This window comes from Acyrthosiphon pisum, chromosome A3, assembly GCF_005508785.2.
Source record: "Acyrthosiphon pisum isolate AL4f chromosome A3, pea_aphid_22Mar2018_4r6ur, whole genome shotgun sequence".
Lineage (NCBI taxonomy): Eukaryota > Metazoa > Arthropoda > Insecta > Hemiptera > Aphididae > Acyrthosiphon > Acyrthosiphon pisum.
The window spans coordinates 11,655,724-11,673,244 of record NC_042496.1 but is presented as its reverse complement, the minus strand read 5'-3'; the positions used below and the strand labels follow the sequence as shown (position 1 = coordinate 11,673,244).

Genomic DNA, 17,521 nt, shown 5'->3' with positions numbered 1-17,521 from the left:
GAAATGGATTAAGTTGGATTAATAGTTGTTAAACCATAAACCATATCTTTGCACTATCATAATGGGTAATAAAATATTTAATAATGATATTGATATAGGTATAATAATTTTAATTGAAAATTTAATATTTGTATTGGTAGCTTTACTTATTAGGCAGTAATATATAGGAAATAATATTATATAAATAAGTATATTTATCATACGTTTTTACAGGATAGAAAGTGTCGAGATTATGTCACTTTAAAATTACAACTACACACACTCAAATGCACAATTAATCCAATCAGACGTGCATTCTTTTATATTCGAAACGATAACAATGATGCACTCAAAAACACAAATATTAATGATATTTCTGGTGTGTGTCGGATGAAAATTTAACCAACCTACCATTAACCTTTCCACTATTGAGTTTGAACATAACATTAATTTTTAAAGTACATAGAGATAGCTTGTTCCAATAGCATGATTCACGATGTGCGAAATGCGTGAAATGATAACTACTACACCCTAACAAAGAAAGAAAGGGATGCGCAGTTGTGAGAGATACAAATTTAAAACACCACTGTTTTCTATTTATAAAAAAAAAAAAAAACACTGACCCCGAAAACCTTCAGCACCATATTTCGCTGTCGATGATGATAATATATTACTGTAGGGTGAGATGAGTATTTCTTTTATTAATTCTCCTACCACTGAAAACAATAAAGCAAAACGCCATATTATTATCTTTGACAATGCCGGGGAAATGTCGAGGAAATGTCCCAAATTACTGTAACAAACAATGCACCTAATATAGCGTAGTGTTTTCGGTCACACAAGAATTGTAATACAGAAAGAACAAAAAATTCATGAAATACAATTGTGTTTTAAACCCTTCTAAAATTTGGCATTTTTATTAGTTCTGTCTTCAGTTAAATATACTCATATATCATGGTACTGAAAATTATATTACGTTTATTTCAATGTCAGTAAGAATATTGATCAACTTTCATTCATCGTATTCTCATTAAAATTGTTAATTTAATTCAATATGGTTTCTCAATAGTATTTTAAAAAAAAAAACTTAATAAGTAGTATTTAATTTAAAAATCCGAAATTTAATCTTACTATACTAAATAATCAATAAATTAAAAAGTTGTAAGCAATATACTTTCATAACAGAATAACTGATTCCACCGATTTATATTTCATAAGAACTGTGCAATCGCTCTACATAAAATGTGTACAGCAGTTTCCTGTAATGATTTTATGAGCTTAAATAAATACAATTACATTTATAAAATTGTACATATTACTCAGAAAAAATAAAATAATATTGTCCTCTTAAGTTTATTAATATAATTGTATATATTTATTTTTATTGTAAATGTAATAAATCTATAGAATTGTGTTGAACTTTTTAAATGCTTATTATTACATTAAAAATAAATTATATTAACAATTTTTATGAACAATTTACAAAAGAAAACAAAGAAAAAATTAAATCTTTGTTTTTGAATGGTAACAGAGCAGAGGAAATGAATAAGTTAATTGAGTTATTCAGAATACAGTTCAAAACATACAATACAAGAATTATTAAGTGAATATACTTCTAGTGTTGTTATTTATATATTTAAATAATTAAAACTACAATGACCTAAGTCAACTCATTTTCTGTCATGTGCATAATCTTATTTTGATCTTAAGTCATTGTATTCAGTGTTTTTTTTTAATTGTTTTGAGAGTGGACCTCGGATTTTGATAATATAAATCATCACATTTTTATTTAATTTTTGGTCATATATTTCATATTTTGTACATTTTTAATAAACTCAGATACATGCGTAAAATCAACTTTTTATTTTGTTATATTTATCAATAAATATTTAATTTTTGCACTAGAACTTTGTTTTGCTTTACCTACTAGATAGGAAAAAATTATAGGTATTATTGTTACTCCCGAGTAGCGTAAATAATCATATATGTATATTTTAATTAGAATAGATATTATGAAATCAACCAACAATTTTAAATCGAAAACATATTATATAATATTATTACTTAATATTCTGTCTCCCGAAAGACTGGTATGGCATCTTGAAAGAATTGGTCAATTTAATGCCGCACCTCACACAGTGATACAATCAAACGTCGGCGGAGGTGCCTTTGACGTGGAATTAGTCGTCTGCATTCGTTATACGCCTGTATAATTTATTACTCCATGAATCGAGTTATGAAGGGTATCACGGCTTAATATACCAATATATTAATCATGGTTAGAGATCCTTGATATATATAAAAATAAAATATAATGAAATATATCATGGCAAATGGCAATACTACTACTTGCTACTTTAAGTTGTTGTCCTCCAGGTTTTTGACGTACAGGTTTAAAAATGTCATCGTAACTGATGCTAATCTGATCGGTACATATTTTACCACTATTAGTATGAGTTATTGGCGAACATTTTAAAATCAAAATATGATTTTAAATGCATTATAATAAAATTAAAAATTGTACAACATCTGTTAAAATAATCCAAAATTTAAAACAGTCCTAGACGAGTTATGATAATCAAAAATATAGATAATTAATTTCAGTGTTTTGAACTATCTAATAATAATTAGAAAAAGGGTTCAGAGGTGGTTGGGTATAGTTTTTTGTAGTTTATGTAGTTAATTTATTTATTTTTATGTATTATCTATATATATATTTTAGGGCTCTGAGACCGAAAATTAACTATGAACACTGATTTAAGATTTTAATATTAATATTATAATACATTATTATTTTACATTGTTTATACTTAAGAATCTATAATATATAAATAGCTAATAGTATTTATATTATATAAACTATTTTAAAGATTTAATACCATAAATACTAAACTGATATCCTTTTACACTATCAACTTAATTTTATTGATAAGGATTTCATCGAAGTGCAATAATCTGTATAATTAAGCCACGGTGGGGATCGACTGGAAGGAACTCTGTAGCGGTTCGTCCCTATAATAGCTCAGACCACATGAACGAAACGGAGACAGGGGCTTTAACCGTTAACGTTACTATAAGTCTTATAGTATAAGACATATTATATACATTAATGTTCTCAAAACTGTCTTCTAAAATATTTTTAATATTTTTACATAATAATTTCATATTATTCTGTACAATTTAATTCAATTTTCAAAAATATAGTGTTGATCAAAATATAACCAACAGTCAAAAGTTTAAACTAAGCAGATACCCACTATGGTATTCTCAAATTCAATATTAAGAATTGATCAAGAATAGTTGATATTCTGTAGGCAACGTAGGGTATGAAACTGGGAAAGAATTTCAAAGTAAGACTTGATAATGATACAACCGTGCCTACGGTACTGGAAAATAGACAGTATACTTCTTTGTATATATAAAAAAAAATATGGAATTATTCACTGATATATTTTAGTATTAGGATATGCTAATTACTAATAATTATCATAGTTATTGGTGTATTAGCTAACGTAAAAACAAACATTTATTTGGAAAACTATAATTTTAAGAATAAAAATATCTGTTAATTTTTTTTTATATAATTTATGTAGATATATGCGTCCATAAAATAGACTATTCAACTAAAAAAATAACTGAACTGATAAAATATTGAAAATTTCACTACCGAATGAATATAAGTATAGATACTATTTATTATTTTCAAATTATCTATGTAATACCTACAGTATTAAAATTTTGTGAAGTTTTATTTTTTGCAGTGAATACCGTTAGTTTGTAGGTAGGAACCGTTTATAATTCAGCTATGATAAAATGTCCTATTAATTATTGTTAACCCTTACAACCCAAAAAATATTTGAAAAAGATGATTACAAATAATTGAATTGTTGAACAAATCAATTATTATGGAAATAATGTTTCAAAACTTTTCAGGAATTTCTGATTTGAGCAGCTGGTACGTATAATTTCAGACGAGCAAATATTTTAAAATAAAATTGCACGACCACAAATATGATCAATTTATATATTATTATATTTGATATAAAGCATAGTCAATTATGATAGGTGTGAAAAACGGTTACCGTATAGAATAGAATATTGACGCGTTCGGGTTGTGGCCTCTGAATATTTGGAACTTGGTGCTGCCACCTCACATTATATGTCAGGATTGAAGAGGCTATATACGTGACATGCTTGTTAAGCGTGATCGGCTCTAGAATTTACACATTCGTCCTGTGTGCAAGATGAAGTGGATAATCCGATTTTCACCCGATGTTGCTCGTATAAATTGCCACCAAAACTTCCCCTATACCCCTATTCATAAACTCTGAAGAGTTGACAATTTTGTAAACCCACTAGTGCATCAATGATAGACAACGGGGGTACCTACCTATAGACTTTGTCAAAACCAATAAATAATTAATTTAATATATCAATGTGGGTAACATAACTAAATGTATGAACAATGTTATTTAATTCAAACCATAAATGAATAGTCGAGAAACTTCAGCATTTTTGAAGATATTATAAAAAAAAATTTTTAATTTAAACTTAGAAATAATAAAAAGAAGTGATTGTTCAATATTTTGAAAATACTGATATGTAAAGTAATTTTCAACGTATTATTGTTGTTATTAATTTATAAGTAATATTTATTCAATCACTTTTTACAGGTGAGTATGCAATTATTCAAATGTCAAGATATCAACACAAAAGTAGTAAGCTATATACCATGATGCCTATTAAAAATTAGTGAATACTAATGGAAAAAAAATTTTTGTGTTTCCATGTATATAATAATTTAATTTAGTACATGTAGTGATTTGTAAGTATTAAAATACACCATGGTATAATTAACTCAAATCTAAAAATACGACATGCTTTATTGTACATTTTAATACAAGTAATATATATACATCACTTATTTAATTTTTAATCATATCCAATTAAACTTTAGATTCTGAGCAGAGCGATGAATCTATTAATTTTACAATGATGTGAGTTTTTTTTTGTGTGTCTATCATCACCTTTTAGGACAGTAAAAATACTTAGATTTTCTTTAACAGTATATTTTCTGATAAGAAAGTGAATCTAGTTGGTAATTTGGAGGGTCAAAAGGAAATATTTCGAATAGCTTTTAAAAGTGCCGAGAAAAACATAAGAAAAATTTAAAAAAAAAACGGGAATTTTTACTCAAAAACGATTTTGTATTTTGGTGTAACATTAAAACAAATTAATGTAGATAGATAACATTTTCACTGAGTACTTATATTTTAATTTTTTATACACCATGCACTTTTGAAAATATTTTAACAGTTTTTAAGCTATAAACGGACAATTTCAAATTTCAATTTTTTTTAGTTTTTTTTTTCTATAAATATCAATACAATTTTATTTGTTAGACCAAAAAAAGTGAAAATTTAATACAAACACAATTTTTTTTTTTTATTAGCATATTAAGTTCAAATTTTGACGAAATTTATCAAATTGAAAATTTACAAACTATTCAGTAGTTTAAAATGTATAAAAGAGTAAAACATAGCTAAGAATTGAAAAACTTAAAATAGGGTTTCACGTAAATAGGTTACAATATTCAAATCACTTTGTTCATAATAATATATCATCAAGTATACTTAGTTTTATATTATAGGCTGACTGACCATCTATGCTCAGAATCGTTTTTCTTATACAATGATATTATATCATTAAACTCAAATTTAATACAATCCATTACAGTGATCTACAGCAAATTGAAACCCACTTTCCCACCTTTTTTTTATCACTATACGTGTATAGTATACCATGTTGAATTTTATTATAAACAATGTTCGTAAAAAGAATAAGAACAATTTTTGTGCATATATTTTTTTTCTATCATTGATATAGGTAAAATGGAATACAATATAGTTGTATGATATAATATTATTATCTATATAATATATTTCATATTTCATGTTTTTTTTTTAAATTCAAGCATTAAAACCTTATTTTAAGATTTGATCTAACTATATTTACGATATAGGATTTAACTATACTTCGTATAACAAAATTATAAATTTTATATTTATAAATGAATATATTAAATAAATAAATAATATTATTAACGATATTTTAAAATTATTTCGGATTCTTTTAGTACACGAGAATTAGGTACATCTAGGGTGATTCATCAACCATGACGCACAACCCTATTATTTCTTTCATTAATAAATGTATTCATACTCTCTCATTTTTAATCATATTTCAAAATACTTTTGATTATTTACACAATTACACCATTTGGTATTTAGGATTGTCCTATGTTGATAGACACGACAGCATTATACAAACTACATTTTTTCAAAGGGGAGTAACTTTATACTATTATATAGTTTTATTGGTGTGATAATGAATGAGAAATCTTAGATCATTAGCTATTATATATATAAACTGGTATCTAGATTTACAACAGTTTCATAAAACTTTTTTCAACGTGTTAGATTTACTGAATAATGATATAACTATATTATACGTAATATAAATATGAATACCATGGTAATACAATATTTTTTTATAAGTAATTTAGAATAAGCATCAGTTGTATAAATGCAAATAATTTGTTCTCAATTCTTTTCAACACGATTTGAAATTGAATTAAATTTCAGGCTTGGAAAATTCAGACAACATACTACACGTGATTGACGTTTTATTTGACGAAATTATTTAAAGTTTCTATATTAAGAACACAATTATTTTGGTTTAAATTATAACTCTCTGAATACTAATGGAAATATGGAATATTTAATATTCAGTATCAATATGAGATAACTAGTTTTTACTACCGTTTTTAAATATCAGATAATTTATTTCAAAGTAAAAACATAATATATAATGAGTATCTAGGTTCAAGAATAAAATTATTAAACGATACGTGGAAAGATACAACATTAATCTGAGTTTGTAATTATATATCTATTTCAACTTTAATCAAACCCTCAGCGTAGAATCAACACAAGATTTTGCTATAAAAAAAAAATCAAAAAAAAGTTATCGGAATGATCACAATAATTAATAATTAGGTAGGCACATCTTCTCCCACGAGTGTTATCCTATATTATCATAGGTTCATTTTAAATTTAACTCGTCTTATTTCAAATAATATTGACACAGCTTATTGAATTTATAAACATGCTGTGCATACAGTTTAAATACATACTATTATTGTATTTGCATTAAATATTGGAACTGTATAAACTCACAATTTATTTATTTTAAAAATATTAAAATGTTGATAATAATTTCTCAAAAGGCTCATAAGATAATATTATTTTACTGTAATATCGTTGTAGAATGAAATTGTATTAAAAATATGTTCATCTAAATAGATAATATCATATCAAAATATAATTGTCGTTTTTAATTTAGTAAGTATTTAGTTTTCTCAATTCTAATTGGATTGATAACTATAGATCAATAAAATATTATACATGATGCACTAGGCACTATGCAGTGATCTATGCGCAACAACCAGATTATTCTACAGTTACAATTTCATTGGAAGAAAAATGTTTACGCTTCGTGCACGGAGGTTATAATAACATGAATATAAGATGCAACCAAAAGTTTATGTTTTGTAAGGACCGTGGTATAGATTTCAATGTCTGATTGTGCAGGGGATACGCGTGATATGTGCGCCCAGCACTTTTGGGGATTTCCACTTTACCGCCCGGCACTATGGGGATTCCCACTTTACCGTCGGAAAAAGGTCGCTTTCCGACGTCTCAACCGTCATCGAAAACTATAAACTTTCGGTGCAACCGTAACAAAAAAATATATTTTAATTTATTTCAATGAAGGATTAATCGATTAGATATCTCATATTAATTAATATTGTGCCGAATGGAATAGGGATTTCGTAGTATGGGATGGAGAAGCATTTTAATGTCGGATTAATATTATGTACCAACCACGGGAAGGAAGATCTAACTGAGTGCTGGTACAGAAGTCTAAGATGGCCGAATCTATTTGAATTTTGATGAAAAATCCTTTACCATGACAATTTAAGTTTCATAAAATAATAATCCGCATCAAACCATCATGTTTTTTTTGATTTTTAATAATCCTCAGTCGAAGTGGCCAATGGGAGAGATTTACATTTTTTATTAATTTACATAAATACGGATGTTATAAAAAAAAGTATACACCGTGGTTAACAAATGCGACAATGTTTTATATAATAATCACGGATGTCATGTGCAACGTTCTAACATTTATTGTAATTCTATTTTTTAATTCCAATGTTTATATTGAAACCAATCGTTTCGTTGTTTATCTTTGTGTACTGTACAATTTCACGTTTCACTATTTATTCGACAATAAATACTTTGCGAAGAGAAAGGTCGCTTTACCGTCGTTAATAGGCGTAAAATTAAATACTATCGATTCTAAGCTTCTTTAATGAAATTTATGTTTAATCTGTAGTTTTCAATTTAAAGTTTTAAGTATTTGATTCAATTGTAGATATTTTATCCCATACCTAAGTGTTTTAATTAATAAATAACTTTTAGGTAAACCACAACTATTCCTTCATCACAATACATTTTAAATGAAAAATAATCGAAATTGTTCATGCATTGGGTATCGACTGTTGATACACTATAACAAGAATCTTCTTGCTTAACATTATTCATTGCGCATCTACGTTAAATTTGCATAAATCTGTTATAATTTTAATAGTAAATACGATTTTATCAAAACTACACGATATTGCATTCATTTGATTTCTCTACTATAATTTATAACTACAGTGCACGAGCTACTTTATATTGGACAACTATAAGGACTACATAATACATTACGTCCTTAATACCGTCCTTTCGAATATGTGAATACCTTCGTTCAATCACATTCAACTTATTTGTTTTGCTATGTATTACGTTGTTGAAATGTTAATAAAGTACCGTTCGTTTAAAAATGTAATTTATAGTTCTAAGTTACGTAGTAACTTAGTAGGTAGTAAATAGTTAACACATAAGTTTTGTTATTATCAAACTTTTGTTTGTTCGATATTTTATATATACACATAGTAGGTATGTACATTTACCTATACTAAGTATAATGTTATTAACACTGTTTAAACATTATTTTTTTTTTCAAGGACCTCAATTAAACGCATCTAATTGATTTTGAAACCAGAAAGATTCGATTTTCCTTCACAGAGTTCTCATATCTTTGTTACATTCTCTTTGTTCGATGTTTTTTATGTAATTGTTTTTTTAACAACTTTTATACTGCTTTTCAATACAATCGTACAAAGTAAACGCAAGATATAAAAAGTATTTTTGTTAGATACTATTGTTTCCTGCTCTTTTATACACTTCTATCAGATATTTTCAAAAATTAATATCCACTTATTCATATTGTTTATTTGTACGTTGATAGATTTAAAAAAAAAAACATAACTATCATAAAAGCAACACTGTATAGGTTTGTTGCACATTTTTTACGAAGACAAAATAAAATTAACTCAATATGTAAGACAATAAGTTATTATAAAATATATTATAGGTACTATAGAAAACAAAGGTAGTAGGCACCTATATAAATATATTTTTTACCCTAAAAATTCATAAATATTATTTTTATAACTCGATGCTATCTTGAAATTATTTGTATTTTATAAATTTTAAATACCTAACATTTATCTTTATATTTGTTTCTTACATTCGTTATTGTTGTAACTATTTTTTAATTGATCCCATATAATAAGTTAGGTACCTATTATGTTATTTATACGGCAATTATATAAAAAAAATCCCACTTTTATATTGTTACGATTAAACTAAGTACCTACTCTAGGAAATCAATTTTATGCACCATCTCACAATGCTTATTTTTATAATTTATAAATCTAAATAAATACATTTTCTTTTTTTTTAGAAGTAGAAAATAATAATTTGTCTGTGTGATTACATATGTTGAACACCACTGTACCCCTCAAAACCCTTAAAATATGCCTCTAATAGAAAATTCCTATAGTCCCTATACATTAACCCGCATGCTTGTTTGCACGTTAAGTTGTATTCATAATATACATGTTACTTAAAATGTATTAATGTTACAATTCATAATAGTTTATCATTAATATTACTATTAGTTTAATCTATGCCTAATATAGATAGGTATAACATTTTATTATATCACATTATTATTATTACAACTACAGATATTTTACCAGTTAGGACCCTAGTCGGACGTATCCGGAGATCATATATTAAAAAAAATAAACCCTTAGAAAATATGATATACTCCGGTTTTGCATACATAAAGACGGAATATGTGACATTTTTTCCGGGCTACTTATTATGCGTGTCCTTGCCGTATAATGGGGTATGGTTGTCATATTATGATGTTCTGTGGAAAAAAAAGATTTCATTTCAATACTTTTCTATTCTTTATTCGACACCTCTATGAGACTGTACCATATTCTACTTACTATTTATTCTAGGTAATACTTATATAATATAAGAAAAGATATTTTAAGACAATTTTTTTATGTGTATTTTATAGATATGAATTTCAATTACATACGAGTCGTCATTAATATTAAAACAATTTCATTAACAAAAATGCAGTGAATGGTCAAATAAATAAACCTATATTTAATACAAAATATGTGTAATCATTTTAAAAATTTGACGTAATTGTGTTCAATACTAAAAGGAGATCAGTGTCAACTGACACTTACCAACTGACCAATATCAATAGTATATCTTAATTATAATTATATCTTTCATAGCTTAAAATAAATTTCATTTATTCATATCATGATGTCCAAATCATTACTATCGATTCATATTATACATTTTTATACAAAATAAAATAATTATTTAGGTACTAAAATAATATACTAAACGTGCTTGTACTTACCGCCGCGTTTGTTGCGCACCCATATGAAATAGACCTAACAATTAAAATAATGTTTATCACTAAGTTAACAACAAAGTAAAAATTAATATTCGTTTTTTGATTTGTTATTGTAAATTATATTTAGACTTAAATTCATATAATTGTTCTCAAAGTTAAAGACTCAAAAGATTGGTGTCATCATTTTTTGTCACAAAAGATAAAATTAATTTTATTACAAAGAAAGTCGTCGAATTCGCAGTATAAAATTAATCTGTAAGACTGTATACGTTATATTATTTCGGTTATTAATGAGATAAATTAATGGCTCAAGTCTGTTTGTATAACAGTTCATATACCTCAAATAATATACATTTAGAATGATTATAATCAAACCATCTCTTCCCATTTATATTTCAAAATTTTAGGTACCTACCTTTCAACGGATTATTTGCTCCCCCTTTCCCTGCACATCACTTCAATTCTCCTCTTTAGATCTTGTTGACTGTGCCTTCAACACATTTCGATCTACTTGAAAATAGCAATCAACTAAACGAATAGCATGTCTGCATGCAACTAAAGTTATATTATTTTTCTGTTCCAAAATGCCAGTACCTCAATTACCATATTGTGATGTCGACTCGTACCTAATGGTTTTAGTACACATATAAACAAGCTGTTATAACACTTCTTCTGAAAATATCTCTAATCGTCTAACATCATATTCAAGCAGCAGGTACACTAATTCATTGTTGTATTGTATTGTTCAATGATTTATTATAGGTAATTATTATGCTGTATATAGATTGTAAATCATTATTAAATTATGAAATGATTTGAAGTATAATATATCATTACACAAAAGAAAATCATTTACTTAATAATAGTTATCATTATTGATAATCTACGCATTTAGTTGTAAAAAGATTATATTTTTTTCTAACCGTTTTTAATAATAATATTATTAGTAAAATTGTTTACTATTATCAGAAAATATTTAACTTTTATATAGGTTATTTTAGGTTATTTGTACTATTTTAACATAAAGCTATAAAGAAATAAATATATAATAATGATAAGTACATTCAAAAAATATGTTGAGTTAACCCACTAATAAAAATAAAACATCAACACAAACAATTAATGTAGAAAGATAGGTAGGAAATTTTGTAATTTTTAATTAAAACTTAAATTATTCTTGATACAAGTAATAATATTAATTATATTTTCAAGGCTCTAGAGTAGATACTTTTAATAGAGCAGCAATAATGAAAATCCTATTAAACAATGCAAATTACCCACTAGACATCCTATATGCTACCTACGTATTTTGATATAAATACGAATTATTTTTATTTTAAATCTTTTAGGTGTACATATAAAAATAATTTACCATTAATAAAAAATAGGTATAACATATTAATACAAATTATGTAATATATTATATTAAGAAGTATTAGGTATATCTAAATCATTTACGATCAAAAAAGTTTGAATAACATACCTACTATTTATTGTAATAGTAAACAATAATTTATATTATTATATTATTATTTATTTTTTATTATATTTATATTTTACACTATAATATTATTATATTATTAGTTTATCTAATGATATTAACACAAATGATTAAAACTAAATTAGTATATAGGTATATTTGCTTGAAACTCCTCTTTTTATTTCTATTGGGATTGTATCGTTTACCACTCTAAAAGTGTTGTACCTATGTAGAATTAAAATAAAATAATTTATATTTAGAAAAAGTGCCATAAAATATCAATTGAATGTTTAATAAAATACGCATACATGTTTAAAAACTATTTCAATTATTTACCAATTTGTTTTCATATTGTTATTTACAGGACAACTGGTTAATTAAATTATATTATATAAATACAAAGTTGTATCATGTACGTATGTCGTATAACGTTATTCACGACTATGCCATTTTAGTTATTTATTGATTTATAGTCGATAACAATGTAAATTATTTTACAATTATTTACACCACAAAATAATGCAAAATAATGTAAGAGGAAGACCTCTTGAGATCTACTTTGTTCAGCCCAACGACCACTAAAACAAAAGTATTTTATATGAATAAAAATATTTTGTCATTTATGTTTAACTTCGTCTTTTTACAAGCGTATACAATAATAATGATATTATTTTTAAATTGCTTATAAAGTTTTCTCTTTTATAAAGTAATATGATTTTTTAATAGTAGAGGTACTACTTTCTCTTATAAGTATTTGCTTTGGATTCATTTAACAGAAAACGTGTTTATACCTAATTTATATAAATCACATTATTTATAACTTTTATATGCTAAAGAAACATATATGATAATTTATTAAATATTTTAAATGAAGAGTCATCGATCCTATAATAGTGTGCAACTGCACATGTGTGTGCTACGTCAAATAATATATTTTAGATTCTGAGTGATTCTGAGCGATTTTAACTTAACCTACAATGGTGTTTATTTATAATTTTTTTTTATACAAAATTTCTACCATAAGGAATGCATCGATTTTAACATATACCAAGTGTTTTATCTTTTTGCAAATTGCATCAATATGATACTTCAGAGAGGCAATTTTTCGATTTTCTCAATAGTTATTTAATGCAATAAGTCCACGGGAAAAACCACCAATAAATTACGAAAAACTGCTAAAAACAGGATTTTAAATTCTAACGCTTTTTTTATCACCATAGAAACAATAAAAAATTATGATATTATAATATTAATTTAACTTACCGGCTATAATAAATAATAACAATATAAAATATCCAGACTGTCAAACCATCTCCGCTCACAATCGTATTTCTTATACACAATGATGTTATATCATTGAATTCAAGTTTAATACAATCCATTATACATTGACCCACTTGTAACCTACTGTACAGCAGAACGAAATCCACTTCCCGCTTTTTTTTTTTTTAATTAATTAATTATTTTTTTAATTTTACATTTTAATTGTGAGATATATGATCTTATATTTAAGTTTAAAACAATGCGAGGCATGGTTTTCTAAAGTTGTATGGTTACCGGGAAATTATAATATTATAAAATATAGGAACGTAATAGTACGTCTGGAGCAGTGAAAGTTGGGTTCAGAGAATATCATAATAATATTATTATATTTTATTTACTGACTTTTAAATATATCTAAGATAAACACCGGTATACTCTTAGCATAAATACTATACCATACATGCTCATTATGCACATTTAATATTATATCAAACGAACCAGATATAAATGCAAAAATTATCTTTAAGATAGTAGATTATTAGATGAAATAAGTAATCCAGTTTCGAAATCACCTTCTCACCCTTTCTCTATTTTTTTTTTTTATTATTATAAATATTATTATTTATAAAACTATGTTGCAATATACACATATTACAGTATGGATAGTATATATATCATGTATTATGTAGTACGGTGGTATAGATGCTAGAATTTTGAATATCTATATTACAAAATTATATTTTTAATACAAATGTTTATACATCTGGACATTGCCTAACTTATCAACTTTATATTTTATAAGGTGGTAGACAATATAGTGTACTGGATCCGTGACGCGTTTTTCTGACAACGTCGTATAAGATTTCTGGTAAAACTTCTGAAAAATTTTCTTGCAGAAACTGTAATTCCATTTTGTAATCTTCAGACCACTTTTTCTCTTTTACCGGTGTCAAAAGTTCTATAAAAAAAAGTAAAAGTTTAAACTTAGTTCGACACAATTTGTATCGCTGTTCTAACCAACGTGTTTGAATGAGGGATTTCTTGTTTTACATGAGTAATCATAACAAACCATTGGACGTTGCTGTATGCATCTAGTAATAAACGAAACATTTTTTACTAAATTTTCCGTTGGATGACTTGTCACTGTAAAATCATATTAATATTAAATAACAAGTATTTAACTAGTTAAAAAAAAACCGCTTTAAACAAACTTATGCGTTTAATTCAACAAAGTTTAAATTGTCAATTTATACATAATTCCTTAATAATTAACTTAACACGTCATATCTAAATTGTATTGAAAATCTCATACTATATATTTTATTAAATATTATGCTAAAGACGTAATCAGTTTATTATTCATAGGTACATGGGTAAATAAGTATTTTTTAAGTATTTGTGTTAAGTACATTTATTTATCAACTGGGTATTTATGTTGAGAAATTACATAAAAATATTGAGTATTGTATAAACCTATTATAAAATATTTAATTTATTGCAATGTTTTGTGTAGCTTTTAAATTTTAATTATTTAAAGTTTTTCTTTTTATTATTTTCAAAATCATAATAATATGATATTATATAATATACTTGTTTATAATACCACTATTTATAATATAAACTATGATTTTTCGTTAAGTGTTTTATAATACTATTATGTATTTGAATTAAATAATCAATAAATCTATTTTCTTATATCACATTAATTTTGGTACTTACAATATATTTATATCTAAAGTGAATTTATTTGATAGCTGAAACTCTTAAGCATTTATACCTTTTATCTCATTTTCACCGATCTTATTCTTTACAAAAGATTTATTTTTCATAAACATTTCATGTTGACGTTCTCTCTTATCATCTAAGAAATGTTCCAATTCTTCTTCCGTCTGATATAGATCGTTGTAATTATCGTTATAAACGGATTCAGGGGAAGAGGAACTAGACCAGTTATTGTCCGGTAAATTTGAAAAGTTTGATAGTGAATTTGTGGATGATATATTTTCGTTAATTACTTTTACCTTCGTGACGACTGACTTGTCTTCCATATCATCTTGCGATCCAACAATAAAATTAACAAAATCACATTGTTTTGACGGTGCTGGTTGGTTATTGAAATTCATATCATTATCTAGAACTGATATTCCAGATAATATGTTCTTGATAAGTGATATGTTTAAACTCTTTTTGAACCCTTCGGGCATATTTAAATCTGTATATTTTATAATTATTTGTTGACACAAAAAATGATGAAAATATTTATATAGGTTCAGCTACATAAATTGAAAAAAATAATAGTAACCTTAGAAATATAAGTGTCAACATTATAAATTAGTGTGTGTATAACTATTATTTATTTTTAATAAATATTTTGAATGCGAAATGACGCTACAATACAGTCGTCAGATTTAGGTATTTATAGTTTATATATTAATACTTAACTAAACAAAGGCATTTCGTTAATTTATTGGTAATTTCAACTTATTATCATTAATATTTTTTTATTCCGAGTATAATTATTGTTAAGATCGTTATATTTAAGAGTATAAATGCATAAATAACAGTATACGATTGTACAAATAAATACGTATTTACGATTGAATGACATCCCTAGGTAGATTTATAAATAAAAAATAAATAAGGATATAGTTAATATATCACCAATTTAATACTTATATAATAATATGATAGGCTCAATATTAAAAATAGGTAACGGAAGGTTTTCTAATGTACAATACATTTGTTTCCATAATTATTTAGCTCTATTTTATGACTCTCTAGGCACAAATTCACCAAAATATAACATAAATACGTTAATATGATATATTCATTTGAGTTTAAAAATGTTTTATATGACTGAATGTTAAACACAGTTTATAAACGTTCATATCATATAAATTAAAATAACCATATATGACATTGAAATGAAACAATTTATTATTTATTGTTAGCTATACGCCTATACTCATAAAAACAACACACACACAACATAATACTATGCTACAAATATTATGGTTATCTTAACTTTTACAAACTACACATATTTCGACAAGCATGTGATTAAACTACTATTGTTGATCAACATAATATACACGTGACAATCTTTTATTAATTTAAAATTATAAATAATATAAGATAAAAAAAACTTTGTTTTACATTCAGGAAATTAATTGCAACAACCAGCGAGTATAACAGATATTAAAATATTCTGTAGGTAATCTTATCCACTTTGTACCTACCTATTTATTTACACACATTTTTTTAATGCACATTCTAGTTATAATGTACCTAATTGCAAATTGATTGAAGTCTTCAAATCGAGCTTCAAATAGACGGTTAAAAAAATTTAACCGTTCTGACAGTCCCTTGGGCTGCAAGATTTTCTTCTATATGTTTATATTTATGTTTAATTAAAAAAAACACTTAATGTTTCAAAAGAAAATATTCTGATCTCAGTTATTTATAATCGCTTATTGGAAATTTATATTTCATATTTAGATGAGAAAGAATAATGTTTTATACCATTTAATATTTATAGTTTGGAATTGTATTTGACTTTCCATTTTTTAGTTTATGTTCACAATTCAAATAGATGAACGGAACTTTATATTTACCTTACTAAAAACGGAAATTATTACGTAAAACAATTTATCGATTTTGTTTTTTTGTTTTAATTAAAGAAATAAATAACTGTAGAAATTAGGTATCATTTCGTATGTACACTTCGTAATGAGTCTCAAAGCGTATGCCGTCTTATACCCATATATAATTTATTATTATTATCACTATCGACATGCTTATTATTATTAATGTTATTTTTGTTAGTACAATAAGTACATGCGTACCAATTTATACACGTTATTTTTAAATTTAAATTACTTTCCGTTTCTAACT

At 25.3% G+C, this 17,521-nt stretch overlaps 2 protein-coding genes across 3 annotated transcripts in view; one reads left to right on the top strand and one right to left on the bottom strand.

Moving 5' to 3' along the window:
* The window catches only part of LOC100164076 (zwei Ig domain protein zig-8-like), a 254,559-nt gene that overhangs the window by 112,921 nt on the left and 124,117 nt on the right, over positions 1-17,521 (top strand). The gene's annotated exons all lie outside the window — the stretch shown is intronic.
* On the bottom strand, positions 13,804-15,987 carry LOC100571331. The gene is made up of 3 exons (XM_003247331.4): positions 15,405-15,987; positions 14,645-14,770; positions 13,804-14,585 (listed from the first exon to the last, which is right to left on the bottom strand). The coding sequence occupies exons 1-3, from the start codon at positions 15,829-15,831 to the stop codon at positions 14,416-14,418; spliced, it is 723 nt and encodes a 240-aa protein (XP_003247379.1). The 5' UTR covers positions 15,832-15,987; the 3' UTR covers positions 13,804-14,415.